The sequence below is a fragment of the Agelaius phoeniceus genome, unplaced genomic scaffold, assembly GCF_051311805.1.
Source record: "Agelaius phoeniceus isolate bAgePho1 unplaced genomic scaffold, bAgePho1.hap1 Scaffold_390, whole genome shotgun sequence".
NCBI lineage: Eukaryota > Metazoa > Chordata > Aves > Passeriformes > Icteridae > Agelaius > Agelaius phoeniceus.
Genome location: NW_027509980.1, coordinates 4,757 through 32,727, shown reverse-complemented (window position 1 = coordinate 32,727; position 27,971 = coordinate 4,757). Strand labels below are relative to the sequence as shown.

General features: G+C 54.7%; 1 protein-coding gene across 1 annotated transcript; it reads right to left on the bottom strand.

Annotated features, from left to right (window-relative positions):
• Positions 1-16,395: 16,395 nt before the first annotated feature.
• LOC129125083 (EF-hand and coiled-coil domain-containing protein 1-like) lies at positions 16,396-19,335 on the bottom strand. The gene is made up of 3 exons (XM_077173201.1): positions 18,648-19,335; positions 16,656-16,901; positions 16,396-16,491 (listed from the first exon to the last, which is right to left on the bottom strand). Exons 1-3 carry the CDS (start codon positions 19,281-19,283, stop codon positions 16,396-16,398), a joined length of 978 nt encoding a protein of 325 aa, XP_077029316.1. The 5' UTR covers positions 19,284-19,335.
• Positions 19,336-27,971: the final 8,636 nt, after the last annotated feature.

The following is a 27,971-nucleotide window of genomic DNA, read 5'->3' as shown; positions in this document are numbered from 1 at the left end:
CCCAACAAAGCCCAGCAGGCCGGGAGGGGAGCCCGGGGCCAGCACAGCTGCTTGGGCAGTCGCTGCTTGGAGGGACACGGGCCAAACCCATCCCTGAGCAGCCACTGCCAGCCCTGGCCCTCCCTGCCCCGTGACAGCTCCCCCAGCCCCAGGGGACAGAGTCAGGCCCTGTCAGGACCCAGTGCAGCCCCTGCCCAGTCGGGAGCCAAGGCTGCCTCTGGCCCTGGGCTCGCGGCAGGGCTCCCGCTCGGGGCTGCTCCTGTGCCTTGCGCCTCTGGGCACTCAGGGCCGGCTCCGGAGCAGCTGCAGCGGGAGGGACGTTGGTGCACGAGTCCCCTTTCCCCGGGGCTGTGAACGAGCTCCAGAGGCCTCCAAGCCTCCAGAGGCATCTCCAGCTTTGGCTGCTGCCGGGCCATGCAAGGGCAGGCCCTGGGGGAAGAGCTGCTGCCACACAGCCCCGCCAAGGGATGAGAATGGCACAGCAATTGCCTCCTGTACCTGTGCCCATGTCTGGCATCTCTGGCTTTCCTGCATCAGAGTCTGGCACAAAGCCATTGCTTCCTATAGGATATGGCCCCATCTGCATGGATTTTTGCTCCATCGCTTGAGAAAGGAAAAGGGACAAATGCTTCAAATGGAAACACTCCAGGAGGTGGCAACTTCAGGAGACAATACCTGTCAAGTCATGGATAAGGATAAGGATAAGGCCAGGTTATAGGGGCTGGGCCAGGGCCCTCCCTCACCAAAAAAGCCCCTACATCTGATCTGCCTGGAGACTGGGAAATTGCAGGGGATCTCAGGGTGTGCATGGCCTGTGGTGCAGTTTGGGCTGCCTGTGAGCTGATGCCAAATGCCTTCCTGCAGAGGCTGGGGAGAAGCTGCAGCCAGGCCAGGCTGGGAAACAGCCCTGCAGGGCGTGGAAGCAGCAGCGGGGCAGCCAGGCTGCCATGGATCCCTTCCCGCTGTGCCGGGCACGGCGTGTCCAGATGTGCAGCCAAAGGCCCCGGCTGCTGAGCCCCAGGACAAGGCTGAGGGAAATGCACCCACCACGGCGCCTCTCCAGGTCACTCAGCATCTGGTCCAGATGTTTGGCTGCCTCCAAGGATTTCTTCTGTGATCTGTCTTGGCTGTTCCATCTAAAAGGACCTGAATGGAAAGTTCCATTTCTTCTTCAGGCCCAAGTGGCAGTGAGGGCACCTGGGTGATTGGTGCCCTCCAAGGCACTCTCTCAGCTCTGCCTTCCACTCAGGAGCAGAGCCAGGGCGACCTTGTGCCTGCAGTGGCCCCACACTGGGAGGGAAGGAGCCCCTTGTGGGGCAGTCGGGGCAGAAAGGACTCCCTGGAGCTGCCAGCAGCTCTAAACCCAGCCCCAGGCAGGGCCAGGGCTTGGCAGTGTCAACAGGAGCAGCTCAGGCTCCCTGGGGCCGGCAAAGGAGCTGAGAAAGGCTCAGCCTCGGGGCACAGCCCTGGGCCCGGCCCCTTCCCTCTCTGCTCTTCTCCGTGGCTGCACAGAGCAGACGGAAGGAGACACTGCCATTGCACACGGGAGGAGGATGGACAGCTAAATGCTCCTTCCTCCCACTGACAGTGATGCTGTGGGATCACAGAAGGGAGCAGGGCAAGATTTCCAAACCCTGAGATTATGTTAAGGGACAGGCCTCATGAGTGAGCCCTTGCCACATGGACACTGATTATTCTGGCAGGAAAAGTACACAGAGAACTTGCCTCCACCATGCCCTGGATTCTTCATACTGTCATTCACCAGCTTTTCCATATAAGCCATGTTCTGGTCCCAGTCTAGAAGAGAGCAAAGATCAGAACTTTTCCATGGTGTGCTGGGATCCCCCTCTGCCTATGGGAACTGGGCACTGCAATTGGGGCGGGTAAGGCCGTGGGAGCCAGATGTCAATGGACAAGGCCAAAGCTGTACAGGGGCCTGGGAAGCTCTGGGCTGGCTCCTGGTCACTCTCCACCCTCTTTGCAGGCCCTGTGACACATCCCTGGAGAGGAAACAGGGGCTGCCCAGGGCCCATGGGGGCTCTCTCCCTCCCCCAGAGGAAACTCTCCCTAAAGGCCCAGGGAAAACCATCCCCAGCGCTTCCCGGGGAGCAGGGAGCGCTGTCCCGGCAAAGGGGAGCCAGGCTGCCGGCTCACCTGCTCGCCGCGCTTGCAGCGGAGCAGCCTGGGCAGCCCTGGCAGGCAGGGCCACGGCCAGGAGGAGCAGGAGGAAGAGGCGCAGAGCAAGGGCCATGGTGCCTTGCCCTCTGCCAGTCCCGCAGCTCTTGCTGTCACCGCTGTCCTGACACCGCTGTTCCAATGCCAGCACCACTGCTGCCACCGCCGCTGCTGCCGCAACAGTTGTGCTCAAGGACTGACTGCTCGCTCCTCGTGCTGCTGTGCAACCATGGGGCTCTGGCACTTCTGTGACCTCAGAGCCTGCAGTGACCTCATGGCCGGGGTGGAGTTGTGTGGGGAGTGGGATCTGCCTTCTTTGGGAGGGAGCTCATCCTGCCCAGCTGCTGTGTCCATGGGCTGTGACACAGTCCCAGCCCTGCTGATCTCACAGGCTGGGCCATGAAGGATGGAGAGCAGCCCTGCCAAGAAGGACTTGGGGGTGCTGCTAGATGAGAGGCTGCACATGAGCCAGCCATGTGCATCCAAAGGAGAGTGCCCAGCAGCTTGAAGGAGGTGATTCCACCCCTCTGCTCTGGTGAGACCCCACCTGGAGTACTGTGGAAGAGGTTTTACAGAGACCTCTGGGAGCCATTGAGAAGTTTGACAAGAGGATCCATGTTTACCCCTGAAAGAATTCCCTACCAAGGTTGTTGACATAGAAACCAAGAAGGAAAGCAGGATAAATAAGTGAAATTTGCAACTGCCTATTCCAAGAAGCATTTTGCTTGTCTCTCGTGACCAGTGAGTAAAGTGTAAACTTATGAGCTTTGTAAGAATGTAGAACAAGCATGCATGCTAGAATAAAAACAGGGTTTGATGCCTTCTGGAAACGGAGTGTGTTGCTTTGTTTTGTCTCCGTCTCTACCATGACAGAGTACTGCATCCAGCCCTGGGTTCCCCACACAGAAAGGACATGGTCCTGTTGGATCTGGTCCAGAGGAGGGACAAAATGCTCTGAGGGCTGGAGCCCTTCTGCTTTGGAGACAGGCTGGGAGAGCGGGCGGTGTTCAGCCTGGCAGAGAGCAGACTCCAGGGAGACCTGATTGCTGCCTTTAGTATCTTAAGGGGGCTTGTAAAAGAGATGGGACAGAACTTTAATAGACCCTTCTGTGAGCAGACCGAGGGCGAATGGCTTTAATCTAAAAGACGGTTGATTCAGACCAGACAAAAGAAACCCATTTTTTTCACTGGAGGTTTTGAAAGCCTGGCACAGGTTGCCCAGAGAGGTGAACATCCATCCCTGCAGACATTCAAGCTCATGCTCTGAGCAGCCTGATCTACTTAAAGGTGTCCCTGCTCACTACAGGGCATTGGACTAGATGGCCTTTAAATGTCCCTTCCAAGCCAAGCCATTCTGTGCTCCTGTGCACCATCAAAGCAGTGCTGGATTAGTGCTGGGGTGATGATGTGGCACCTGTATTTTGGTAGTTGTGTCATTTAGCAATTGGCCCTGAGAGGATTCATGGGCTGGGCAGTGAAGTCTGCAAATAACAGACAGTGTGCTCTTGAAGAAAGAGGAGAGAAACACAGCTTACAGTTCAGATAAATGCCAGCATTTGGCTGCCCATTCCTGGTTAAGAAATAAAGGAATGTCCTGAAGATCCCTTCATGTGGGTGCATTTTTGGCTGTATCAGTACTTGTGTTCTGTAAAACAGGTAAGTTGTTAACGCTTCTTGCCCCATTTATCACCGGATGAAACCCAAATACTGCATTGCTCCTTTTCTGCTTGCTTCCAAGTCAAGGCAAATTTTGTTCATGGTTGAGTGGGACATATTCATCTGTTCACAAGCAAATTCTTCTTGCTATTCACACAGTGGCAAGATTGCTTTGTGGATTCGCTCTAATCGGACTGGAATTAAGGCCTACCTCTCACTAGAATTAAAGCTGATGCATTGAGAGGCAAAGTTTTGAGTAATTTGTCCTGGTGTCTGGCACTGTAGAGAGTTGTTCTGGAATTAAATGACACTTGAAGAGACACGTGTAGTCTACCATACTTCTGTCATACTAGAAGTGACAAAACAGCCTTTGAAACACGATTTTATCCTTTCTTCCTCCTCCTCCTCCTCCCAGGAATTTCAATGTCTGAGGTCTTAGCTCTTCAGCTGCCTCACAAACATTGTTTTAATTCAGACAGGCATCCATGCCTTGAGCCACAAATCAGGACTGTGGCTGTGAAGCTTGAAGCAATGTAGGTTTATAGCACTAAAAGTAATAATCCATTCCCAGGTTAAGCCAAGCATTTGCCAAGTAACTCTACCTATCCTCAGGGATGTTTCAAAAAGGATCACTGTAAAAGCTGGGAAGGGGGAGAAAGAGTGTCATCAAAATTAAAAAGACAGCTTTCTGAGATCTTTCTATTCCTATAAAAAGAGAGTCAAAATTGTTCGTATATGGAACATTGACTAAGATGTGAACGACAGATTGTCAAATAATTGGGGAACAAAAAAAACATAAATAAAAATAAGTTTTCATGTAGATAATAAGTAAACCATCATGCTAAGAAAAAAACCAGACCTGCCAAAACTAAAACAAATAAGGCTGTTTCATCTGTCTCAATACAAAAGAATTGCTGAAAAGAATCAGAAATCCTCAAGACCATTACTATATACAGGAACGTCCACGTATTGGGAAAAAATGGAGGAAACTGCAGTGTGCAATTCACAGAGGAAACCTGGAATTTACTGGTGGATTTGTTGCAAAATTTCTGAGAGCAGACTGGAAAAGCGTAGGGGCTGCTCAGCCCATGTGTGGGTATTTACAGCAGTGTGAGGGATGTTTCTGGGACCAACAGCAGGGAAGAAGAGCATCACACAATCACTGGGACAATGTCTTTGCTGGCTGTAGACTTTTTGTCAGTCAGTTCCCTGGGGCTGGGGGAGCTGTCATGGGGCAGGGAGGGCCAGGGCTGGCAGTGGCTGCTCAGGGATGGGTTTGGCCCGTGTCCCTCCAAGCAGCGACTGCCCAAGCAGCTGCGCTGCCCCTGGGCTCCCCTCCCGGCCTGCTGGGCTTTGTTGGGGGCACAGCCTGTGCCAAGGGGCGGCAAGGTGCCTGCAGGCCCCAGCTCTGGGGGAAACGGAGAACGTCCTGCCCGCATGCACCGTGCTGCCAGCTCAGCAGTGCAGCACAGCACGGGCTCACGCTCCCCATTGCTCGCACAGGTGCAGCTGGAACCACAGCACCTGCTCCTGATTCCCAGAAGGGGTGCGAAAAATGGCAATCACTTGTTTTTCATATTTTAAATATTTAAATAGTGAGACCATGGTTATAAAAATAGCGATATCATTAGAGTGATAAAAATTTTGGACAATTTGGATTAGGACAATAGGAGACAGTAGAAAGAAAGAGTTAGGGTCATCTGGGTACCTATTTTCTGGGCAGCATGAGCCCGAAAAAGAACATATGTTAACGGAGGATTAACCCTTAAAAGCAATAACCAGTTGCATATTCATACATCTCATACATGATGCATAAATTCCGTTCAAACTCAGGATTCTCTCTGGACATCGTCAACTTCTCCCTCTTAATCCTAACTGGCTTCGTGAGGGCTGAGCGAGGCAGGAAGAAGTTAGTTTCTTCTGATAGGTCAGCAATAAATTCTTTCTCTGTGAGAGATTTTGGTGTCCTGTGGCAACTATATTTGCAAAATGCCAATCATAAAATACGCATTTTTCAGAGGAGCTCAGAATGGGTTGCTGTTGGGGAACACTCTGTTTGCTTGTGTGATAAGGGCAAGTTTGGCCTTCTACTGATGCCAGGAAAGGATTTGGAAGTGCTCAAAAGAGCCCTGACTGCGAGCTTCCCTGTTGCATTGCCTGTTTTTGACTGTATTTTGGTCCTAATAGTCAGTTTGATAACTCCCCCTTATTTGGTATTGTTATACTATATTTTATTAGCAATGGGTTGCTCCTATTCCCCCTGCATTGTTGGTTTGCCCTAGTTGTCCATCTCCCCAAAGACCTGCCCTTTTGTTCCCGGTTCCGCCTCCCATTGAATGTCAATCCCTCCCCAAGCCTGCCCTTTTCTCTAGAAACTTCCCTATCCATTGGGTATCCTTTGTAACCCTATTGGTTTAAATTGACCTCCTCCCCTGTAATCCTCTATTGGTTTAAACATTGTATTCCCCGCCTTGTGTTCCACCCTCAGTTTGTCCCAATTGGCTAAAGATTGTATCCTCCCCAGGGACCTCTTCAGTTTAGGAATCGGTGTATGCCTTTAATTCAGTGTCTTTGTGTCGCTGACTCTGCAGGGACTAAACCTACAGAATATGTCTCCCTGTTCCTTGTCCCTACCCCCAAGGCAGTCCACCCGTGCTGTCAAGCAGCTGTGCCCTACAGCCAAAGCCCAGAGCTGACAGTTTGCTGGGGGCGGCCCACTCTGGGTGTTGGTGTTGGCAGCCAGTCGGGCTGAAGAAATCGGCACTGCAGCACTTCCCGAATCAGCTCTTGTGTTGCAATAAAGAGATGGAGCTGTCAGCCCAGTGTCCAGGTGGTAGCAGCAGCAAAGCCCCCCCGGCAGCAGCACAGGCTGAGCTCCATGGCCAGGAGCAGCCGTGGATGGCCACGGTGTGGGCAGGCAGGAGCCAGGCAGGGGCTGCTGTGAGCAGCGGCGGGGCCCCGAGGGCTGGGGGAGCCCATGCTGAGCGTCCCTGGGCTGAGGGCACATTCCCTTCCCTGGCATCATCTGGCCCTGGAGCTCCTCCAGTGGCATGCCCAGGAAAAGGGGGAAGCCATCAGTAGGTGCTTGCCTTGAGAGCAATGGAAAGAGGCTGGACTCTGAAGGAATTCCTTCATAGCCTGAGGGATGAGCTCAGAGCCCGACAGAGACTGGGCCTGTGGCAGCCCAGGATCTCTTATGAGCAGAGTGGGGTTTTCCCCCCAGGCCTCATCTGTTCACCCAGGGACACATGGTGAACTCACACACACAGAAGATGGCTCAGCACTGTTGCTGCTCCCTGAATGTTAGGTTTGCATCCCTCTAAAGGCATGCAGAGGCCTTGGGTAACCTCTGTGCTGTGCAGGGGACTGGGGACACCAAGAAGTTGTGCAAGGAATTTAATGGATGTCCAAAGGTGTGCAGGGGCATCTGTAAATTGAGCAGGGCTTGGGGGGGTCTCTTGTGAGGCACACAGGGGGATTTTAGGGTGGCTGAGGACACCCATATGATGTGCAGTGGGTTTGGGTGTCCCCTAAAGCCTGCAGCTATCCTGATGTCCTGTGTTGCATTATTTTTGTAAGTTTTGGAATCAAGGTCTTCACTTTTTAAAAATGGACCAAGGGGCAGCATAGTGCACAGCAGGGACTCGATGTCAGCGTGGCAGGGCAGCTGCTGCCTGCAATAGTGGGAATCACCAACGTGAGTTGAATTTTTAACTTGACATTGCTGTTCTATGTATTACCATGAAAAGTCTCCCTTATCCAATATCGTATAATTCACTTCTTGTGAATAAAAAATACCAAGATTGCAAAGAGGTACAGGGAGGGACATCCTCTCCTCGCTGGAAGGGCAACTCTTGAGATCCATTCCAAAAAATCCTGCCCCAGCCGTGAGGTCACAGCAGGCTCTGAGGTCACAGAGGTGCCAGAGCCCCACGGTTGCACAGCAGCACGAGGAGCGAGCAGTCAGTCCTTGAGCACAACTGTTGCAGCAGCAGTGGCGGTGGCAGCAGTGGTGCTGGCATTGGGACAGCGGTGGCAGGACAGCGGTGACAGCAAGAGCTGCAGGACTGGCAGAGGGCAAGGCACCATGGCCCTTGCTCTGCGCCTCTTCCTCCTGCTCCTCCTGGCCGTGGCCCTGCCTGCCAGGGCTGCCCAGGCTGCTCCGCTGCAAGCGCGGCGAGCAGGTGAGCCGGCAGCCTGGCTCCCCTTTGCCGGGACAGCGCTCCCTGCTCCCCGGGAAGCGCTGGGGATGGTTTTCCCCAGGCCTTTAGGGAGGGTTTTCCTCTGGGGGAGGGAGAGAGCCCCCTTGGGCCCTGGGCAGCCCCTGTTTCCTCTCCAGGGATGTGTCACAGGGCCTGCAAAGAGGGTGGAGAATGACCAGGAGCCAGCCCAGAGCTCCCCAGGCCCCTGTGCAGCTTTGGCCTTGTCCATTCACATCTGGCTCCCATAGCCTTACCCGACCCCCTTGCAGGGCCCAGTTCCCTGAGTCAGAAGGGGATCCCAGCACACCATGGAAATGGGTTTGAGTGTTTGCTTCCCTCTAGATGATCTTGCTTGGAAGGTTTCTCCAGCAGCATGGATCCATGAAGATTTGCAGTCCCATAAGCCTCCTGCAGGTATGTTGTCAATGTTGCCCTCAGAGAATAATCATTGACAACCTGGCAGGAACCAGGTGACAGAAGCTTCTGTGGCTGTTGGGTTACAGGTGTGTCTGCAGGAAGGCCTTTTCAGGCTCCTTTCCTGGTTGCTGCTCACAAGCCCAGCTCCCATCACAGTGGTGAGTAGTGTGTCCTTGCTGACCCCACAGGCTGAGCCCTGCTTCTGTGGGATCCACTCTTCTGACATGCAAACACTTCTCTTAAGGTCCTCCAAGAGGGAGGAACAAGCCTGGAGGAGACAGTAAGTCTCTAGAGGCGTCCAAACCCATGGACAGGATGCTGAGTGACCTGAAGAGACACCATGGTGGGTGCATTCCCTCAGCCTTGTCCTGGGGCTCAGCAGCCGGGGGCTTTGGCTGCACATCTGGACACGCCGTGCCCGGCACAACGGGAAGGGATCCATGGCAGCCTGGCTGCCCCGCTGCTGCTTCCACGCCCAGCAGGGCTGTTTCCCAGCCTGGCCTGGCTGCAGCTTCTGCCCAGCCTCTGCAGGAAGGCATTTGGCATCAGCTGACAGAGAGCCCCAACAGCACCATGGGCCTGAGATCTCCTGCAATTTCCCGGTCTCTTAGCACATCTGGAGGGGCAGCTATTTGGAGGGGGGAAGGCCCTTGAGCAGCCCCAATAACCTGATCTTTGTGCTGCATCTTATCCATTACTATGACAAGTATTGCCTCCTGAAGATGCTACCTTCTCATTGGGAATAGCCCCACCTGATCCAGCTGTCCCTTTTCCTTTCTGCAGAGATGGAAGGACAGGCTGTGCTGAAGCCTCAGTTTCCCAGAAGAAGCAGGGGCTCATTGGCAGCCTCTGCTGCAGGAAGGGAGGCGATGCCAGGCCCAGTGCCAGGAGGTAATTGCTGTGCCTCTGGGCCTGAGCCCTGCTGAGGCTTGAGCTACCCTCTCTGCTGCTTGGCACTCCTGGCACACAGCATTACCTGAACCCCTCTCAGTGCTGGGTTCCCTATAGAAGGGGATCCCAGCGCAGCATGGAACCGTTCCCATCTGTGCTCCTTTCTAGACTGGGATCGTGACTTGCATCATTTGGAAAGGCTGGTAAAGCACGGCTTAAGGATATTGGAGCTTGGTGAAGGTAGGCTATCAGCAACCCTTTCCTAACAGAGTAATCACTGTCCAAGTAATATTACTGCATCATTTCCCTTAAGATCCTCTGAAGTTTGATGGATTCTGGAAATCCTGGCCTCCAAATTTCTGCTCTTGTGCCCATCAGTGGGAGGAATCCATCCTCCTCCCGTGTGCAATGGCAGTGTGTCCTTCCGTGTGCTCTGTGCAGCCACGGAGAAGAGCAGAGAGGGAAGGGGCTGGGCCCAGGGCTGTGCCCCGGGGCTGAGCCTTTCTCAGCTCCTTTGCCAGCCCCAGGGAGCCTGAGCTACTCCTGCTGCCACTGCCAAGCCCTGGCCCTGCCTGGGGCTGGGTTTGGAGCTGCTGGCAGCTCCAGGGAGTCCTTTCTGCCCCGACTGCGCAAGGGGCTCCTTCCCTCCCAGTGTGGGGCCACTGCAGGCACAAGGTCGCCCTGGCTCTGCTCCTGAGTGGAAGGCAGAGCCGAGGGAGTGCCTTGGAGGGAACCAATCACCCAGGTGCCCTCACTACCACTCAGGCCTGAAGGAGAATCTTCAGCAGTGTCACAGGAGCTGTTCTGTCCTGCCTTTCTTTGCAGATAATCCTGTTGATGAAGATAATCCTGTTGATGAAGATGATCCTGTTGATGAAGATGATCTGGATTCCCAACCCATACCCATTAGTGTGTATCTCGGAGATGGTGAGGGTAGGTCAAGGCCTTTCCCCTGGGAGAGCTGCCAGCTCAGAGCCCAAAGCTGGGCTAGGGGGGCATGGCTGCAGGTGCCAGGACAGAGCCATGCACGTGTGTGCCCTCGCCCTGCGTGATCCCCTCACGGCTCCTGCGGCTCAGTGGTGCCCGTGCAGCTGAGCAGAGATGGCAGAAGCTTCTGTGGCTGTTGAGTTACAGGGGTGTCTGCAGGCAGGACTTTCCCAGGCCCTTTGGTGGATGTTGCACGCAAGCCCAGCTCCCATCGCAGGGGTGAGTAGTGTGTCCCTGCTGACCCCACAGGCTGAGCCCTGCTTTTGTGGCATCCATTCATGGGAAATGGAAATATTTCTCTTAAGGTCCCCTGAGAAAGAAGGAGAAACCTGGAAGAGCTAGTAAGTCCCTGAAGGAATCCCAACATCTGGAACAAAAACGGAGTGATGTGGACAGCCAGTGTGGTGGGTGCATTTCCCTCAGCCTTGTCCTGGGGCTCAGCAGCCGGGGCCTTTGGCTGCACATCTGGATACGCCGTGCCCGGCACAGCGGGAAGGGATCCATGGCAGCCTGGCTGCCCCGCTGCTGCTTCCACGCCCTGCAGGGCTGTTTCCCAGCCTGGCCTGGCTGCAGCTTCTGCCCAGCCTCTGCAGGAAGGCATTGGGCAGCAGCTGACAGGCAGCCCAAACTGCACCACGGGCCTGAGATCCCCTGGGATTTCCCGGTCTCTGGGTAGATGCAGAGAGGCAGCTGTTTGCAGGAGGGAGGGCCCTGGAGCTGGTCCAAACCCAGGGCATTTTCCTTGTCCTTTTCCATGTCTTTGTCAAGTATTGCCTGGAGCAGAAGGGCACAGCCCAGAGGAATTCTGGCATGCAGGCTCAGGGCTTCGGGTACTGAGCAGTCCTGTACCAAGAGGCAGCAAGTTGCCTGCAGGCCCCAGCTCAGGGGGAAAGAGGATGCGAGAACGTCCTGGCCATATCCACCGTGCTGCCAGCTCAGCAGTGCAGCACAGCACGGGCTCACGCTCCCCATTGCTCCCACAGATGCAGCTGGCACCTCAACACGTACTGATAACATCTGGAGAAGAGTTTTCTGCTGGGAAAGAGCTTGTTTGATTAAGTTGATGGCCATTGTGGCTGGTGCAGCACTTTGCGTGGTGATTTGCTGTGCAGGAATCTGGTATTGCTGGAAGAGAAAATGGTGAGTGTTTTGTGATTCTCTACCTGAAACAGCTTCCTTTAAAGGCTGCTCATAGGCAGGGAACATTCCCAGTGAGTCTGCTGTGGATTTGTGGTCAGGCCATGGTTGTCCAAAGAACTCTGCTAAGGGTTCTGCTGCTGCCCAGTGCTTTCATTGGCCTCTTAATTGCTGGGCCTTGTTCTGGAGGCCCCGCTGGGGCTGCAGCCAGTGCTGGCGCCCACTGAGGCTGCCTGGCCCAGAGCAGCCCCAGGGGCACAGGGCAGAGGCACAGCAAGGTGGGGAGGAGAAAGAGCAGGGACGAGATTGCCCTTGGAAGGCAGAGGCGCTCTGGGGCCCGCTCCTGGCCAGGGAGCCTGCCCAGAGCCGTCCCCTGCTGGCCGGGGCCTTGAGGGACAGCTGTGCAGCTGGGCCAAGCTGTGCCAGCAGCTCCAGCCGTGCTGGGGAGCCTTGCCAGCTCTGGGCCCTGCTGTGCACGAGGCTCCCTGTGTGCCACTGGCAGCTGGGGCCTCAGCCACCTCCTCTCTCCACAGGAGCACCTCTGCAGCTTCAGAAGAGGAGCCTAAAAACTCAGACAAAGTGCTCCCTACCAGTTATTCCAGCTGTCCACGTCTGCCCCTATCTGCCCTGCCGTGGCTGCAGCACCGTTACGAGGCCTTCCCAAAACCCACCCCTCCTAAACGAGACCCTCTGCCCCTGAGCCCCCTGGTCCTGTTCCCAGGCCAGGAGTGAAGCTGGGCAGCCCCTGTCTGTGCCAGGGCAGAACTTGGCCCATATTTTATTTTTCAATAAAGAACTGGAGTCGTCAACAGATGTGTCTGGGTGGTAGCAGCAGCAAAGCCCACCCAGCAGCAGCACAGGCTGAGCACCGTGGCCAGGAGCAGCTGTGGATGGCCACGGTGTGGGCAGGCAGGAGCCAGGCAGGGGCTGCTGTGAGCAGCGGCGGGGCCCTGAGGGCTGGGGTAGCCCATGTTGAGCGTGCCTGGGCTGAGGGCACATTTCCTTCCCTGGAATCATCTGGGACTGGAGCTCATGAGACACACAGGGATATTTTGGGGTCCCTGCTGAGGGGTGCAGGGATCCCTCATGAAACACAAGGAGTATTGCTGGCCTCTCCTAAGGTGTTCAGGGATCCCTCATGAGCTGTGCAGCGGGGTTACATTTGATGGGGTGTTTTACTCTTCTCAGCACAGCAAAGGGTCACTCGGTCGAGGTTTTGCAAAGCTGGCAGAAAGCCTCTTGCAAAGCCTTGGGCCTGGTCTGTGGGCACAGTGGGCGGGCGGAGCCCATCCCCTGGGGCCAGGCTGGGCTGCTCAGGCCGGGTCGGGCTGGGCCAGGCTCGGCCCTGGCAGGGAAGGGCCGCGGCCCTGGGCTCTGATGAGGCTGCTGAGCTCCACCCTGGCCCTGTGCTGCAGCCCAAGACATTTACAGCCAGGGCCGTGCCCTGGCCCACAGGAGGCACCCGGGGCTGCAACTGAGGCCGCGCCCTCTCCCACTCAACGGGGCTGGCTCTTGCATGAAATGGGCCCTCAGCAAGGAGCTGCTGGGCCTCCTGGCTGTGTCCCTTTGTGCTCCCAGTGCTTCTGGTCTGCTTGGGCTGGGAAACTTGTCCATCATGCCTCTGTGTCTGTTTCCTGTCATTCCAATGCACAGCCCTTTCCCGCTGCTTGGCATTTAAATACTCGGATTATTTTATTGGATAACTTACATCTTGCACTTCATGATGGTATCAGTAATAAATGAAAAGGCCAAATCAATAATAATAATAATGTAATTTTTTATTTTCGGGACTGAAATATGGTCTCAGCCACAATCAAAGGGACAGCGTCAAGCCCGGTATTGGTGATGGGTGAACCCTGATCCAACCTCTATCGCATGGGATCCCCTCCATTCACGAATGTCATCTCTGTTGGGCAGGTTTTATACAGTTTTTTCCACCTGAGGCAGAGGTTCCTCTATCCTTTCCCTTGCTTCACATATGCATGCAGTCTCCTTTTTCTGTGCAGGGCTGGTCAATGCTTTTTCTGGGAAGTGATGAATGCTGATGCTGGGTTAGGGGTACCTGGATTGCTATCATGTTTGAAGATACTTACCAAGTATTCATCACTTTTTGGTGTTTTCTGGATAGTCCAGGGAATGGCTCATCTCCATACTAGCAACATCCTTTCGCTTGCTAATTAGGCTCTCTTCCCTTGCTGCCATCTGGAGTTTCGCAACTTTTTGTAGCAGTCTATACCTTAACTCTCTGTGGTTTTAGGCTTTAAACATTTTTGTTACAGACACAATTTTATTCACAACTTTTTTTAAATGTATATTTTATATAAGCATGAATTATCTTATACCACATATTACAATGACATTAAATTGTGCTAATTAGACTGTCCTATCATGAGTTTCTGGAACGCATTTCCAAGCCTTCCAGCTGCAGCCCAAGGGGAGCTGTCTCTGGCTTGCATGACAAAGTTGGCAGGTTTTTTGCAATGCCAGTCCTTAAGAAACAACTTTTTGTGTGCATTAACATTCGAGGGGCTGCTTTCAAAGACAGATAAAAAACCCACAAAGAACCAGCAAACCTACCAAACAACATATTAAAAAAAAGTACTTTTTCTTGCAGCTGGGAGAAGCTGCAGCCAGGCCAGGCTGGGAAACAGCCCTGCAGGGCGTGTCCAGATGTGCAGCCAAAGCCCCCAGCTGCTGAGCCCCAGGACAAGGCTGAGGGAAATGCACCCACCTTGTCCTGCCTGAGGCATTTCCTTCAGTATTTGCTGCATGATTTTGCATGGCTCATGGGGTTTCTTGTTTCCTGTAGCTTTGTTCTTTCCCATTGGAGGAACTTAGAGCAACATGGTTCCATTTCCCATGAATGGAGCCACAAAAGCAGGGCTCAGCCTGTGGAGTCAGCAGGGACACACTACTCACCCCTGCGATGGGAGCTGGGCCTGTATGCAACATCCAACAACGGGCCTGGGAAAGTCCTCCCTGCAGACACTCCTGTAACACAACAGCCACAGAAGCTTCTGTCATCTCTGCTGATCTGCACGGGCGCCACTGAGCCGCAGGAGCATTGAGGGCATCGCGCAGAGCGAGGGCACACACGTGCATGGCTCTGTCCTGGCACCTGCAGCGATGCTAGGATATTGACACTGTTAGGAAAGGCACAAGGAGAACTTGCCTCCAGCATTCTCCAAGAGTTTCAAGCCATCATCCAGCATGGCATCCAGAAAATGCAATTTGCGATCCCAATCTAGAAGGGAGCACATATCAGACCCAGTTCCATGGTGTGCTGGAGTCCCCCTGTACCTCTGGGAACTGGGCATTGAAGGGGGTTGGGTAAGGCCAGGGGAGCCAGATGTCAATGGACAAGGCCAAAGCTGCACAGGGGCCTGGGGAGCTCTGGGCTGGCTCCTGGTCCCCCCATTCTCTTTGTAGGTCCTGTACAACAACCCCGGAGAGGTGCCTGAACCAGCCCAGGTTGCACTGGGGCTCTCTCACTGCCAGAGCTGCAACTCTTTCTAAAGCACTAGGGGAAAAATGCAGCAGGCAGTGCCACAATCATCCCTCCCTTCGTCCTGCCCTCTCTTCCTCCCTTCCTGTCATCCTCTCTCTCTCTATACCTTTTTCTTCTGGATTTGCTCTCCCAACAGAAGAGGACATAGCCAAGGCCTCTCAGGATCCACTGGAGCCTTGCTCTCTCCCTCTGCCCTTTCCCCACCATGGGCACCCCGTGCAGCCGCTCCCAGATTTCGGGACATGTCTCCCACAGAGGGAGCCCAGCAGGACAGCTCAGTACCCGAGTGCCCTGAGCCTGCTCGGGATAATTCCTCTGGGCTGTGCCCATCTTGTCCGGCTGTGCCCGCAGTGCCAAGCAGCAGAGAGGGCAGCTCAAGCCTCAGCAGGGCTCAGGCCCAGAGGCACAGCAATTACCTCCTGGCACTGGGCCTGGCATGGCCTCCCTTCCTGCAGCAGAGGCTGCCAATGAGCCCCTGCTTCCTCTGGGAAATGCTTCCTTCACTGTAGCCTCTACATCCACTTCTGGAGAAAGGAGGAGGCACAGCTGGATCAGGTGGGGCTGTTCCCCAATGGGAAGGCGGCAGCTTCAGGAGGCAATGCTTGACAAAGACACAAACTTGCTGGGTAGGCCAGGGCCCACTTTCATCAAAACACCCACCCTTACTGATCAGCCTGGAGACTGGGAAATTGCAGGGGATCTCAGGGTGTGCATGGCCTGTGGTGCAGTTTGGGCTGCCTGTGAGCTGATGCCCAATGCCTTCCTGCAGAGGCTGGGCAGAAGCTGCAACCAGGCCAGGCTGGGAAACAGCCCTGCAGGGAGTGGAAGCAGCAGCGGGGCAGCCAGGCTGCCATGGATCCCTTCCCGCTGTGCCGGGCACGGCGTATCCAGATGTGCAGCCAAAGCCCCCGGCTGCTGAGCCCCAGGACAAGGCTGAGGGAAATGCACCCACCACGCTGGCTGTCCACATCACTCCGTTTTTGTTCCAGATGTTGGGATTCCTTCAGGAACTTACTAGCTCCTCCAGGTTTCTTCTTCCTTCTCAGGGGACCTTAAGAGAAATATTTCCATTTCCCATGAATGGATGCCACAAGAGCAGGGCTCAGCCTGTGGGGTCAGCAGGGACACACTACTCACCCCTGCGATGGGAGCTGGGCTTGCGTGCAACATCCACCAAAGGGCCTGGGAAAGTCCTGCCTGAAGACACTCCTGTAACACAACAGCCACAGATGCTTCTGCCATCTCTGCTCAGCTCCACGGGCGCCACTGAGCCGCAGGAGCCGTGAGGGGATCACACAGGCTGAGGGCACACACGTGCATGGCTCTGTCCTGGCACCTGCAGCCATGCCCCCCTGGCCGAGTTTTGGGCTCTGAGCTGGCAGCTCTCCCAGGGGAAAGGCCTTGACCTACCCTCACCATCTCCTAGATACCCACTAATGGGTATGGGTTGGGAATCCAGATCATCTTCATCAACAGGATCATCTTCATCAACAGGATTATCTTCATCATCAGGTTCATCTGCAAAGAAAGGCAGGACAGAACAGCTCCTGTGACACTGCTGAAGATTCTCCTTCAGGACCAAATGGCAGTGAGGGCACCTGGGTGATTGGTGCCCTCCCAGGCATCCCTTGGCTCTGCCTTCCACTCAGTATCTGCAGATTTGGCACCTCCTTAGCTCTCACTTCCAGCTCCCTCACTTTGCCACGACTGTTCAGGACAGCGTGTCTGGCCTCTTCCACCTTCCTCCTCATCTCTGCCTGCTCCCTCTTCAGGTTACGGTTGCAATCTTCCAGGCTGACCAGAGCTTCCTGAGAGCTCTTCAGCTCCTTCTCCAGCTCCTGGCTGAACCTGATGGCTTCTTCAATCTGCCCATCCCTGGAGCTCCGCATGAGCTCCATTTCCTCCAGGACATCTTGGAGGCACTTGGTCTGGGAGTGCTTCTGTGTTAATGGTCTCTTCCTCCCTATGAAGCAGGGTCCTTCTCCTGTATGGCTGGCATGGCTCTTCCGCAGTCCCACTTGTAATGACCAGGAGCACAAAGCAGGGAGAAATTGATGGGTTTTAATGAAGACTGAAAGTGGTTGGATTGTGCTTTGTTGGTTTGGTTTTTTTTCAATCCCATAGAGTTGATCAGCAACTAAAGCTACTTGACCTTTGCCAAATACAGAGAGAAGGAAACAATCTCTGGAAAGTTGTTTTTAATACCTAGCTATGCATTTAATTTTCAAACTACACCCTTCTCATGTTATTGCACAAGTTTCTGTGTAGCTTTCATGTCATTACTATGGGTCTGTACTCAGGAGTCAGGCAGTGTGCTGAAAAAGATATTTCCAATGAAGTTGTGTTCAGGGGAAGAGAGCAGGGAGCAGCTGGGGGTGTTCTGGAGCTTTCCTCTTAGTCATCTTCATTCTTCCTTGTAGTAGTAAGGGACAGGCGTTCGGAAGATTTGGGGCTGTGACGGAAAATTACAGGAATCCTTCTGCCCCCCTCCCCATAGATAAGGATCACCCTTAGAATGTAGCCAAACAGGTAGCCCCCCTAACCTATGGATGCCAGTAACTTTCCACTCCATACTAACCCTAGAAAATATAGCCAAACCCCTGTCTGACGTAGAGAAACCCCTTAGTCCATAAATACCCTTGAGACCCCTCAATAAACGCCTTTAACCGTCCACCAAATTGGTGTTAGCGTTCGTTTTTGGCCCCGAAGGATCTCAAGGAGGAGATCGCCGTGCTGGACTCTGAAACCAGGTCATCGCGGCCTTCGCAAGAAGGCAACACTTCCTGGGACCTTTGAGTGGTGACTTTGTGTTTGCTGCTGATTTCCTTTGCCTTTTTTAGATGAAAATGGTAAAAGTGTCTCTGACCTGCCTTGCTGGACATTGTGAAGACAACAGTCATCTACTGCAGGTGGAAGTGTCACAGGTGGAGCAGAGTTCTGGGAGTGCTGTGTTAGTATCAAATCACACCTGGTGAGCCCTGCCAGCACAATGGGTCCATGCTGCCCTTCCCTGCTCTGCCTGTTCCAAGCTATTTCATGCCAGAGGAATTGAACTGCTGTTAAGTGTGTATGTGAGTCACTCGAGCCAGTACGGCAGAACCAGCAGAATCCAGCCCTGGAATTAATGGGGCTGTGCAGAGGAGCCCCAGACTATTCATCAGCCTGCCTGCAGAACTGGCTCCAACTCTGAACTCTCGTGACCACACTCTGAGGAAAACATCCTTCTAATATTTCCTACAGGCACTTCTGACTGAGACACTGCTTGTGCTTGTGCAGGTGGCAATCCAAAAGTTCTTTCTCACTTCAGGAAAAACCCTGCACTGGTGCACATCCAGCATGTGGTATCAGCACATGCTGACTGCACATGCAGTAGAAGCAGCAGCATTGTACGCGTGGGTTTGTTAAGGTGAACTCCCCTACACTTTTAACAAGAATGCTCATCACAGCTATATTTAATGGTAGACCGGTGCCATACATTTCTCCTTAAAGCCTCCCTGTAACTAAGCTTTGCTAAAAAGTTAATGCCGAGGATGAAGGAGCAGCTTCGGTCTCAGTCTGGCAGTGGAGGGGTTATAAACACAGACTCTCCGGGAGCAGCATCTCTCCTGAAGCACTCGGGGCAGCCGAGCCGCCCCCGGGAGGCCGGTGCAGAGGCCGGCCCGGCCCGGACTCACCTGCAGCACCAGGCACCGCGCATCGCTGCTCTGCAGGGCGGCGCACATGTCCTCCACCAGCTCCCGCAGGCTGCCGTTCTCCTCCTCCAGTGTGGCGATGCGGTCCTCGGCCCGCTCCAGTGCCACGATCTCCTCGCAGCACTCTTGGGAGCAGGGCCCCGGCGGCCGTCGCTTGACGCTGCCCGCGGCTCCGCGGCCGGCGGGGTCGGTGCGGCGGCGGCGTCGGGGGCTGCGCAGGCGGATCTGGGTCTCGATGTGCTCGCTCTCCCGGCCCAGCGGCAGCCGCGGCCCCGCGCAGGTGCTGAAGTGGCCGCAGAGCCGCGCGTGGAACTGGCGGAAGGTGAGCTCGGCCGAGAGCCCGTCCCACAGCCCCGCGCACTCCTCGGGCTCCGCCGCCTCCTCCAGCCCCAGCACCTGGCACAGCGTGCGGAAGTCCTCGCCGGGGATGCGGCCCGAACTGTCGCAGTCCAAGTGGTGGAAGATCTCCTGCAGGTACTGGTCCAGGCCGGTGGCCAGCACGACGATCTCGTTCTCCACGCCGCGGTCCAGCCCGTAGTGGTAGGCGAGGGCGCTGACCAGCCACTGCGTGCGCCGGGCCGGCCACCCGTAGGGGTCCCAGCCCTCAGCCGGCTCCATCGCGCCCGCCCGGCCCGCGGCGCTGCCCGAGCATCCTGAGCTCCCGCCCGGCCGAGCGCTCGGCCCCGGCCCGTGACGGGGCGGGATGGGCGGGGCGGGGCCGCCGCCGCTCCAGCGCCCGCTCGCCGAGCGCCCGGCTCGCCCCGCAGCGGAGCCGCGTCCGCCTTTGTCCCGCACGAAAAGGGATTCCGGCAAAGCGGCTGGGTGCCACCCTGCTCCGTTGGTCTGCCAAGCCTGCGCCCCAAGTGTGTTTCTCATTTCTTAACTCATTTCTCCCTTCCGCTTTCTCTTTAGCACAAGCAACACAATAACATCGTACAATCCACTTTGACAAGTCAGGCTTGTGAACCGAGTCTGTGCCTCCACTAAATTAAAACCCCAATGTGCGTGAAAGCCGACCTTCTGTTCGTTCAGACCTGCTCACCTCTGCAGATGAGGTGACTTTATGGTCTTGCTGGGTGGGTTTTAAGAGGTCTGGGATAGAGGTGAGTAAGCGTTAAACTCGTTCACATGAGCTGCCCAAAGCAGTGACTTTAGTCGCTCTTTGGCTAGGGAGTAGGATCGGCGTTGCTGAACGCAGGCAGCAGCACCGAGCAGGGCTCCTCCACCAGCAGGGACATGCCACAAGCCAGGAGGGGACCGTGGCACCAGAGGGGACCGTAGCACCAGCCGTGTCCAAGGGCTGAACAGGGTGGCAAAGTCAGGTGCTGCTAACAGGCTGCTTTGAGAGCCCAGGCAAGGCGTGGTGAGCAGCCACCAGTTTGGGAGCCATCCAAGGAGTCCTGTCAAGAGCAAATTGTTCTAATGTTCTCTCTAGGACAAAAAAGGAGCAAATCCAACTGATAGGTGAGGAAAGAGAATTCCAGTTGATTTAAAGCGCTGCTCAGTTCAGGGTTGCCTTTCTTTTGAGTGCACTGATGCTAAGAACTATTTTCTCACATATGGTGGGGTTTCTCTGCAAACAGGCTTTGATGAGAAATTTCTGATGAGCACATTTGCTTTTGCTCTTTAAGAGAAGTCAAGAACATGAGTAGCTTTGTTGAGGAATGGAGAATTGTTTGTAGCTCAGCAGAGCAGGTGCCCAAGCTGTTGGTGGGCCAAGCCCTGCGTGGCTGGCCCAGTTGCAGTCCTAGCTGGACCTGGGCGGCGCGCTCGGGAGGGGAGCAGGTGGGGGGATCTCGGAAGGCTTCCGCTTCACGGCCGGGCTGGGGGGCCGTGGGGGAGGCACGGAGGGCTGGTGCTCTGCTTTCTTGGGCAACTGCTGCTGTCGAGGCCTCGCGTGAGAGCTGTCAAAGCCGACGGTCTCTGGGCTCTCTGGGGGCGAGGGAGAGGCACGCCTTCTTGGCCGGGATGCTGGAGCGGCAGCAGCGCGACTGTGGAGAGAGGAGGTGGCTGAGGCCCCAGCTGCCAGTGGCACACAGGGAGCCTCGTGTACAGCAGGGCCCAGAGCTGGCAAGGCTCCCCAGCACGGCTGGAGCTGCTGGCACAGCTTGGCCCAGCTGCACAGCTGTCCCTCAAGGCCCCGGCCAGCAGGGGCTCTGGGCAGGCTCCCTGGCCCGGAGCGGGCCCCAGAGAGCCGCTGCCTTTCAAGGGCAATCTCGTCCCTGCTCTTTCTCCTCCCAACCTTGCTGTGCCTCTGCCCTGTGCCCCGGGGCTGCTCTGGGCCAGGCAGCCTCATTGGGAGCCAGCACTGGCTGCAGCCCCAGCAGGTCCTCCAGGACAAGGCCCAGCAATTAAGAGGCCAATGAAAGCTCTGGGCAGCAGCAGAACCCTCAGCAGAGTTCTTTGGACAACCATGGACTGACCACAAATCCATAACAGACTCACTGTTCTCTGAATGTTGTCTGACTAAGTGCAACCTTTAAAGAAGCTGGACTGTAGAGATCAGCAACAACTTAGCGTTTCTTTCCCTTCCACCACTGGAACCCAACAAAGCACAGCACCCTGGCAATGGGCACAGTGAACAGCGTCACTACCATGCCTATCATGCAGGACCTGCGCACATCCTGGGGGCAGATAATTCGTGGGGTGTTCCGAGGGTTCTGGGCGTTTGTGTCTTACTTGCCTAGCACTTCTGTGGGAGCAAAGGGGAGCGTGAGCCCGTGCTGTGCTGCACTGCTGAGCTGGCAGCACGGTGCATGCGGGCAGAACATTCGCCCTTTCCCCCAGAGCTGGGGCCTGCAGGCACCTTGCCGCCCCTTGGCACAGGCTGTGCCACCCAACAAAGCCCAGCAGGCCGGGAGGGGAGCCCGGGGGCAGCGCAGCTGCTTTGGCAGTCGCTGCTTGGAGGGACATGGACCAAACCCATCCCTGAGCAGCCACTGCCAGCCCTGGCCCTCCCTGCCCCGTGACAGCTCCCCCAGCCCCAGGGGACAGAGTCAGGCCCTGTCAGGACCCAGTGCAGCCCCTGCCCAGTCGGGAGCCAAGGCTGCCTCTGGCCCTGGGCTCGCGGCAGGGCTCCCGCTCAGGGCTGCTCCTGTGCCTTGGGCCTCTGGGCACTCAGGGCCGGCTCCGGAGCAGCTGCAGCGGGAGGGACGTTGGTGCACAAGTCCCCTTTCCCCGGGGCTGTGAACGAGCTCCAGAGGCCTCCAAGCCTCCAGAGGCACCTCCAGCTTTGGCTGCTGCTGTGCCATGCAAGGGCAGGCCATGGGGGAAGAGCTGCTGCCACACAGCCCTGCCAAGGGATGAGAATGGCACAGCAATTGCCTCCTGTACCTGTGCCCATGTCTGGCATCTCTGGCTTTCCTGCATCAGAGTCTGGCACAAAGCCATTGCTTCCTATAGGATATGGCCCCATCTGCATGGATTTTTGCTCCATCGCTTGAGAAAGGAAAAAGGACAAATGGATCAAATGGAACCATTCCAAGAGGTGGCAACTTAAGAGACAATACTTGTCAAGTCATGGATAAGGATCAGGAAAATGGCCAGGCTTCTGGGGGTGGGCCAGGGCCCTCCCTCACCGAAAAAGCCCCTACACCTGATCTGCCTGGAGACTGGGAAATTGCAGGGGATCTCAGGGTGTGCATGGCCTGTGGTGCAGTTTGGGCTCCCTGTGAGCTGATGCCCAATGCCTTCCTGCAGAGGCTGGGGAGAAGCTGCAGCCAGGCCAGGCTGGGAAACGGCCCTGCAGGGCGTGGAAGCAGCAGCGGGGCAGCCAGGCTGCCATGGATCCCTTCCCGCTGTGCCAGGCACGGCGTGTCCAGATGTGCAGCCAAAGGCCCTGGCTGCTGAGCCCCAGGACAAGGCTGAGGGAAATGCACCCACCACGGCGCCTCTCCAGGTCACTCAGCATCTGCTCCAGATCTTTGGCTTCCTCCAAGGATTTCTTGTATCCTCTGTCTTGGTTGTTCCATCTAAAAGGACCTGAATGGAAAGTTGTTCCATTTCTCCTTCAGGCCCAAGTGGCAGTGAGCGCACCTGGGTGATTGGTGCCCTCCAAGGCACTCCCTCGGCTCTGCCTTCCACTCAGGAGCAGGGCCAGGGGGACCTCGTGCCTGCAGTGGCCCCAAACTGGGATGGAAGGAGCCCCTTGTGGGGCAGTCGGGGCAGAAAGGACTCCCTGGAGCTGCCAGCAGCTCCAAACCCAGCCCCAGGCAGGGCCAGGGTTTGGCAGTGTCAACAGGAGCAGCTCAGGCTCCCTGGGGCTGGCAAAGAAAGCCCCGGGCCCAGTCCCTTCCCTCTCTGCTCTTCTCCGTGGCTGCACAGAGCACAGGGAAGGACACACTGCCATTGCACACGGGAGGAGGATGGACAGCTAAATGCTCCTTCCTCCCACTGACAGCGACCCTGTGCGATCAAAGAAGGGAGCAGGGCAAGAAATCCAGATTCTTTAAACCCTAAGATTATGTTAAGGGAAAGGGCTCATGAGTGAGCCCTTGCCACATGGACACTGATTATTTTGGCAGGAAAGACACACAGAGAACTTGCCTCCACCATGCCCTAGATTCTTCATATTGTCATTCACCAGCTTTTCCATATAAGCCATGTCATGGTCCCAGTCTAGAAGAGAGCAAAGATCAGAACTTTTCCATGGTGTGCTGGGATCCCCCTCTGCCTATGGGAACTGGGCACTGCAATGGGGTTGGGTAAGGCTGTGGGAGCCAGATGTCAATGGACAAGGCCAAACTGCACAGGGGCCTGGAGAGCTCTGGGCTGGCTCCTGGTCACTCTCCACCCTCTTTGCAGGCCCTGTGACACATCCCTGGAGAGGAAACAGGGGCTGCCCAGGGCCCAAGGGGGCTCTCTCCCTCCCCCAGAGGAAATTCTCCCTAAAGGCCTGGGGAAAACCATCCCCAGCGCTTCCCGGGGAGCAGGGAGCGCTGTCCCGGCAAAGGGGAGCCAGGCTGCCGGCTCACCTGCTCGCCGCGCTTGCAGCGGAGCAGCCTGGGCAGCCCTGGCAGGCAGGGCCACGGCCAGGAGGAGCAGGAGGAAGAGGCGCAGAGCAAGGGCCATGGTGCCTTGCCCTCTGCCAGTCCCACAGCTCTTGCTGCCACCGCTGTCCTGACACCGCTGTCCCAATGTCAGTACGTGGACATCCATCCCTACAGACATTCAAGCTCATGCTCTGAGCAGCCTGACCTACTTAAAGGTCTCCCTGCTCACTGCAGGGCATTGGACTAGATGGCCTTTAAATGTCCCTTCCAAGCCAAGCTATTCTGTGCTCCTGTGCAGAATCAAAGCAGTGCTGGATTAGTGCTGGGGTGATGATGTGGCACCTGTATTTTGGTAGTTGTGTCATTTAGCAATTGGCCACAAGAGGATTCAATGGCTGGGCAGTGAAATCTGGAAATAACAGACAGTGTGCTCTTGAAGAAAGAGGAGAGAAACACAGCTTACAGTTCAGATAAATGCCAGAATTTGGCTGCCCATTCCTGGTTAAGAAATGAAGGAATGTCCTGAGGATCCCTTCATGTGGGTGCATTATTGGCTGTATCAGTACTTGTGTTCTGTAAAACAGGTAAGTTCTTAATGCTTCTTGCCCCATTTATCACCGGATGAAACCCAAATACTGCATTGCTCCTTGTCTACTTTCTTCCAAGTCAAGGCAAATTTTGTTCATGATTGAATGGGACATATTCATGTGTTCACAGGCAAATTCTTCTTGCCATTCACACAGTGGCAAGATCGCTTTGTGGATTCGCTCTAAAAGGACTGGAATTAAGGCCTACCTCTCACTAGAATTAAAGCTGATGTATTGAGAGGCAAAGTTTTGCGTAATTTGTCCTGGTGTCTGGCACTGTAGAGAGTTGTTCTGGAATTAAATGACACTTGAAGAGACACATGTAGTCTACCATACTTCTGTCATACTAGAAGTGAAATAACAGCATTTGAAACATGATTTTATCCTTTCTTCCTCCTCCTCCTCCCGGGAATTTCCATGTCTGAGGTCTTAGCTCTTCAGCTGCCTCACAAACATTGTTTTAATTCAGACAGGCATCCATGCCTTGAGCCACAAATCAGGACTGTGGCTGTGAAGCTTGAAGCAATGTAGGTTTATAGCACTAAAAGTAATAATCCATTCCCAGGTTAAGCCAAGCATTTGCGAAGTAACTCTACCTATCCTCAGGGATGTTTCAAAAAGGATCACTGTAAAAGCTGGGAAGGGGGAGAAAGAGTGTCATCAAAATTAAAAAGACAGCTTTCTGAGATCTTTCTATTCCTATAAAAAGAGATTCAAAATTGTTCATATATGGAACATTCACTAGGAAGTGAATGACAGATTGTTGAAATAATTGGTGAACAAAAAACCATAAATAAAAACCAGTTTACATGTAGATAATAAGTAAACCATCATGCTAAGAAAAAAACCAGACCTGCCAATACTAAAACAAATAAGGCTGTTTCATCTGTCTCAATACAAAAAAAAAGAGACTTAAAAGAATCAGAGGTCATTAGGACAATTAGTATATACAGGAAATTCCAGGCATTGGGAAAAAATGAAGGAAACTGTTGTGTGCAATTCACAGAGGTAACCTGGAATTTATTGGTGGATTTGTTGCAAAATTTCTGAGAGCAGACTGGAAAAGTGTAGGGGCTGCTCAGCCCATGTGTGGGTATTTGCAGCAGTATGAGGGATGTTTCTGGGACCAACAGCAGGGAAGAAGAGCATCACACAATCACTGGGACAATGTCTTTGCTGGCTGTAGACTTTTTGTCAGTCAGTTCCCTGGGGCTGGGGGAGCTGTCACGGGGCAGGGAGGGCCAGGGCTGGCACTGGCTGCTCAGGGATGGGTTTGGCCCGTGTCCCTCCAAGCAGCGACTGCCCAAGCAGCTGCGCTGCCCCCGGGCTCCCCTCCCGGCCTGCTGGGCTTTGTTGGGTGGCACAGCCTGTGCCCAGGGGCGGCAAGGTGCCTGCAGGCCCCAGCTCTGGGGGAAAGGGAGAACGTCCTGCCCGCATGCACCGTGCTGCCAGCTCAGCAGTGCAGCACAGCACGGGCTCACCCTCCCCATTGCTCCCACAGGTGCAGCTGGAACCACAGCACATGCTCCTGATTCCCAGAAGGGGTGCGAAAAATGGCAATCACATGGTTTTAATATTTTAAAAGTTTATTAGTAATACAATGGTTGTAAAAATAGCAATGTCATTAGAATGATAAAAATTTTGGACAATTTGGATTAGGAGAGTAGGAGACAAAAGAAACAAAGAGTTACGGACATCTGGGTACCTATTTTCTGGGCAGCATAAGCCCTAAAAAAGAACACATGTTAATGGAGGATTAACCCTTAAAAACAATAACCTGTTGCATATTCATACATCTCATACATGATGCATAAATTCCATTCAAACACAGGATTCTATCTGGTCATCGTCAACTTCTCCCTCTTAATCCTAACCGGCTTCGTGAGGGCTGAGCGAGGCAGGAAGAAGTTAGTTTCTTCTGATAGGAGAGCAATAAATTCCTCCTCTGTGAAAGATTTCGGTGTCCTGTGGCTACTATATTTGCAAAAAGCCAATCATAAAATATGCATTTTTCAGAGGAGCTCACAATGGGTTGCTGTTGGGGAACACTCTGTTTGCTTGTGATAAGGGCAAGTTTGGCCTTCTATTGATGCCAGGAAAGGATTTGGAAGTGCTCAACAGAGCCCTGACTGAGAGCTTTCCTGTTGCATTGCATGTTTTTGACTGTGTTTTGGTCCTAGTAATCAGTATTACAACGCCCCCTTATTTAGTATTGTTATAGCATATTTTATTAGCAATGGGTTGCTCCTATCCCCCCTGTGTTGTTGGTTTTGCCCTAGTTGTCCATCTCCCCAAAGACCTGCCCATTTGTTCCCTGTTCCGCCTCCCATTGAATGTCAATCCCTCCCCAAGCCTGCCCTTTTCTCTAGAAACTTCCCTATCCATTTGGTATCCTTTGTAACCCTATTGGATTGTTTAAGTTGTCCTCCTCCCCTGTAATCCTCTATTGGTTTAAACATTGTATTCCCCGCCTTGTGTTCCACCCTCAGTTTGTCCCAATTGGCTAAAGACTGTATCCTCCCCAGGGACCTCTTCAGTTTAGGAATCGGTGTATGCCTTTAATTCAGTGTCTTTGTGTCGCTGACTCTGCAGGGACTAAACCTACAGAATACGTCTCCCTGTTCCTTGTCCCTACCCCCAAGGCAGTCCACCCGTGCTGTCAAGCAGCTGTGCCCTACAGCCAAAGCCCAGAGCTGACAGTTTGCTGGGGGCGGCCCACTCTGGGTGTTGGTGTTGGCAGCCAGTCGGGCTGAAGAAATCGGCACTGCAGCACTTCCCGAATCAGCTCTTGTGTTGCAATAAAGAGATGGAGCTGTCAGCCCAGTGTCCGGGTGGTAGCAGCAGCAAAGCCCCCCCGGCAGCAGCACAGGCTGAGCTCCATGGCCAGGAGCAGCCGTGGATGGCCACGGTGTGGGCAGGCAGGAGCCAGGCAGGGGCTGCTGTGAGCAGCGGCGGGGCCCCGAGGGCTGGGGGAGCCCATGCTGAGCGTGCCTGGGCTGAGGGCACATTTCCTTCCCTGGCATCATCTGGGCCTGGAGCTCATGAGACACACAGGGATATTTTGGGGTCCCTGCTGAGGGGTGCAGGGATCCCACATGAAGCACAAAGGAGTATTGCTGGCCTCTCCTAAGGTGTGCAGGGATCCCTCATGAGGTGTGCAGCGGGGTTACATTTGAGGGGGTGTTTTACTCTTCTCAGCACAGCAAAGGGTCACTTGGCCGAGGTTTTGCAAAGCTGGCAGAAAGCCTCTTGCAAAGCCTTGGGCCTGGTCTGTGGGCACAGTGGGCGGGCGGAGCCCATCCCCTGGGGCCGGGCTGGGCTGCTCAGGCCGGGCCGGGCTGGGCCAGGCTCAGCCCCGGCAGGGAAGGGCCGCGGCCCTGGGCTCTGATGAGGCTGCTGAGCTCCGCCCTGGCCCTGTGCTGCAGCCCAAGACATTTACAGCCAGGGCCGTGCAACGGGGCTGGATCTTGTATGAAATGGGCCCTCAGCAAGGAGCTGCTGGGCCTCCTGGCTGTGTCCCTTTGTGCTCCCAGTGCTTCTGGTCTGCTTGGGCTGGGAAACTTGTCCATCATGCCTCTGTGTCTGTTTCCTGTCATTCCAATGCACAGCCCTTTCCCGCTGCTTGGCATTTAAATACTCGGATTATTTTATTGGATAACTTACATCTTGCACTTCATGATGGTATCGGTAATAAATGAAAAGGCCAAATCATGGATAATAACGTTAAT

What these genes read in the sequence shown, in the direction of transcription:
- LOC129125083 (XM_077173201.1), bottom strand. Translation starts at nt 19,283, where the DNA reads ATGGAGCCGGCTGAGGGCTGGGACCCCTACGGGTGGCCGGCCCGGCGC. An exon ending in CGCGGTGCCTGGTGCTGCAG is followed by an intron (nt 16,902 to 18,647) that starts GTGAGTCCGGGC and finishes AAGCACTCCCAG; the next exon opens with ACCAAGTGCCTCCAAGATGT. An exon ending in GCAAAGTGAGGGAGCTGGAA is followed by an intron (nt 16,492 to 16,655) that starts GTGAGAGCTAAG and finishes CTTTCTTTGCAG; the next exon opens with ATGAACCTGATGATGAAGAT.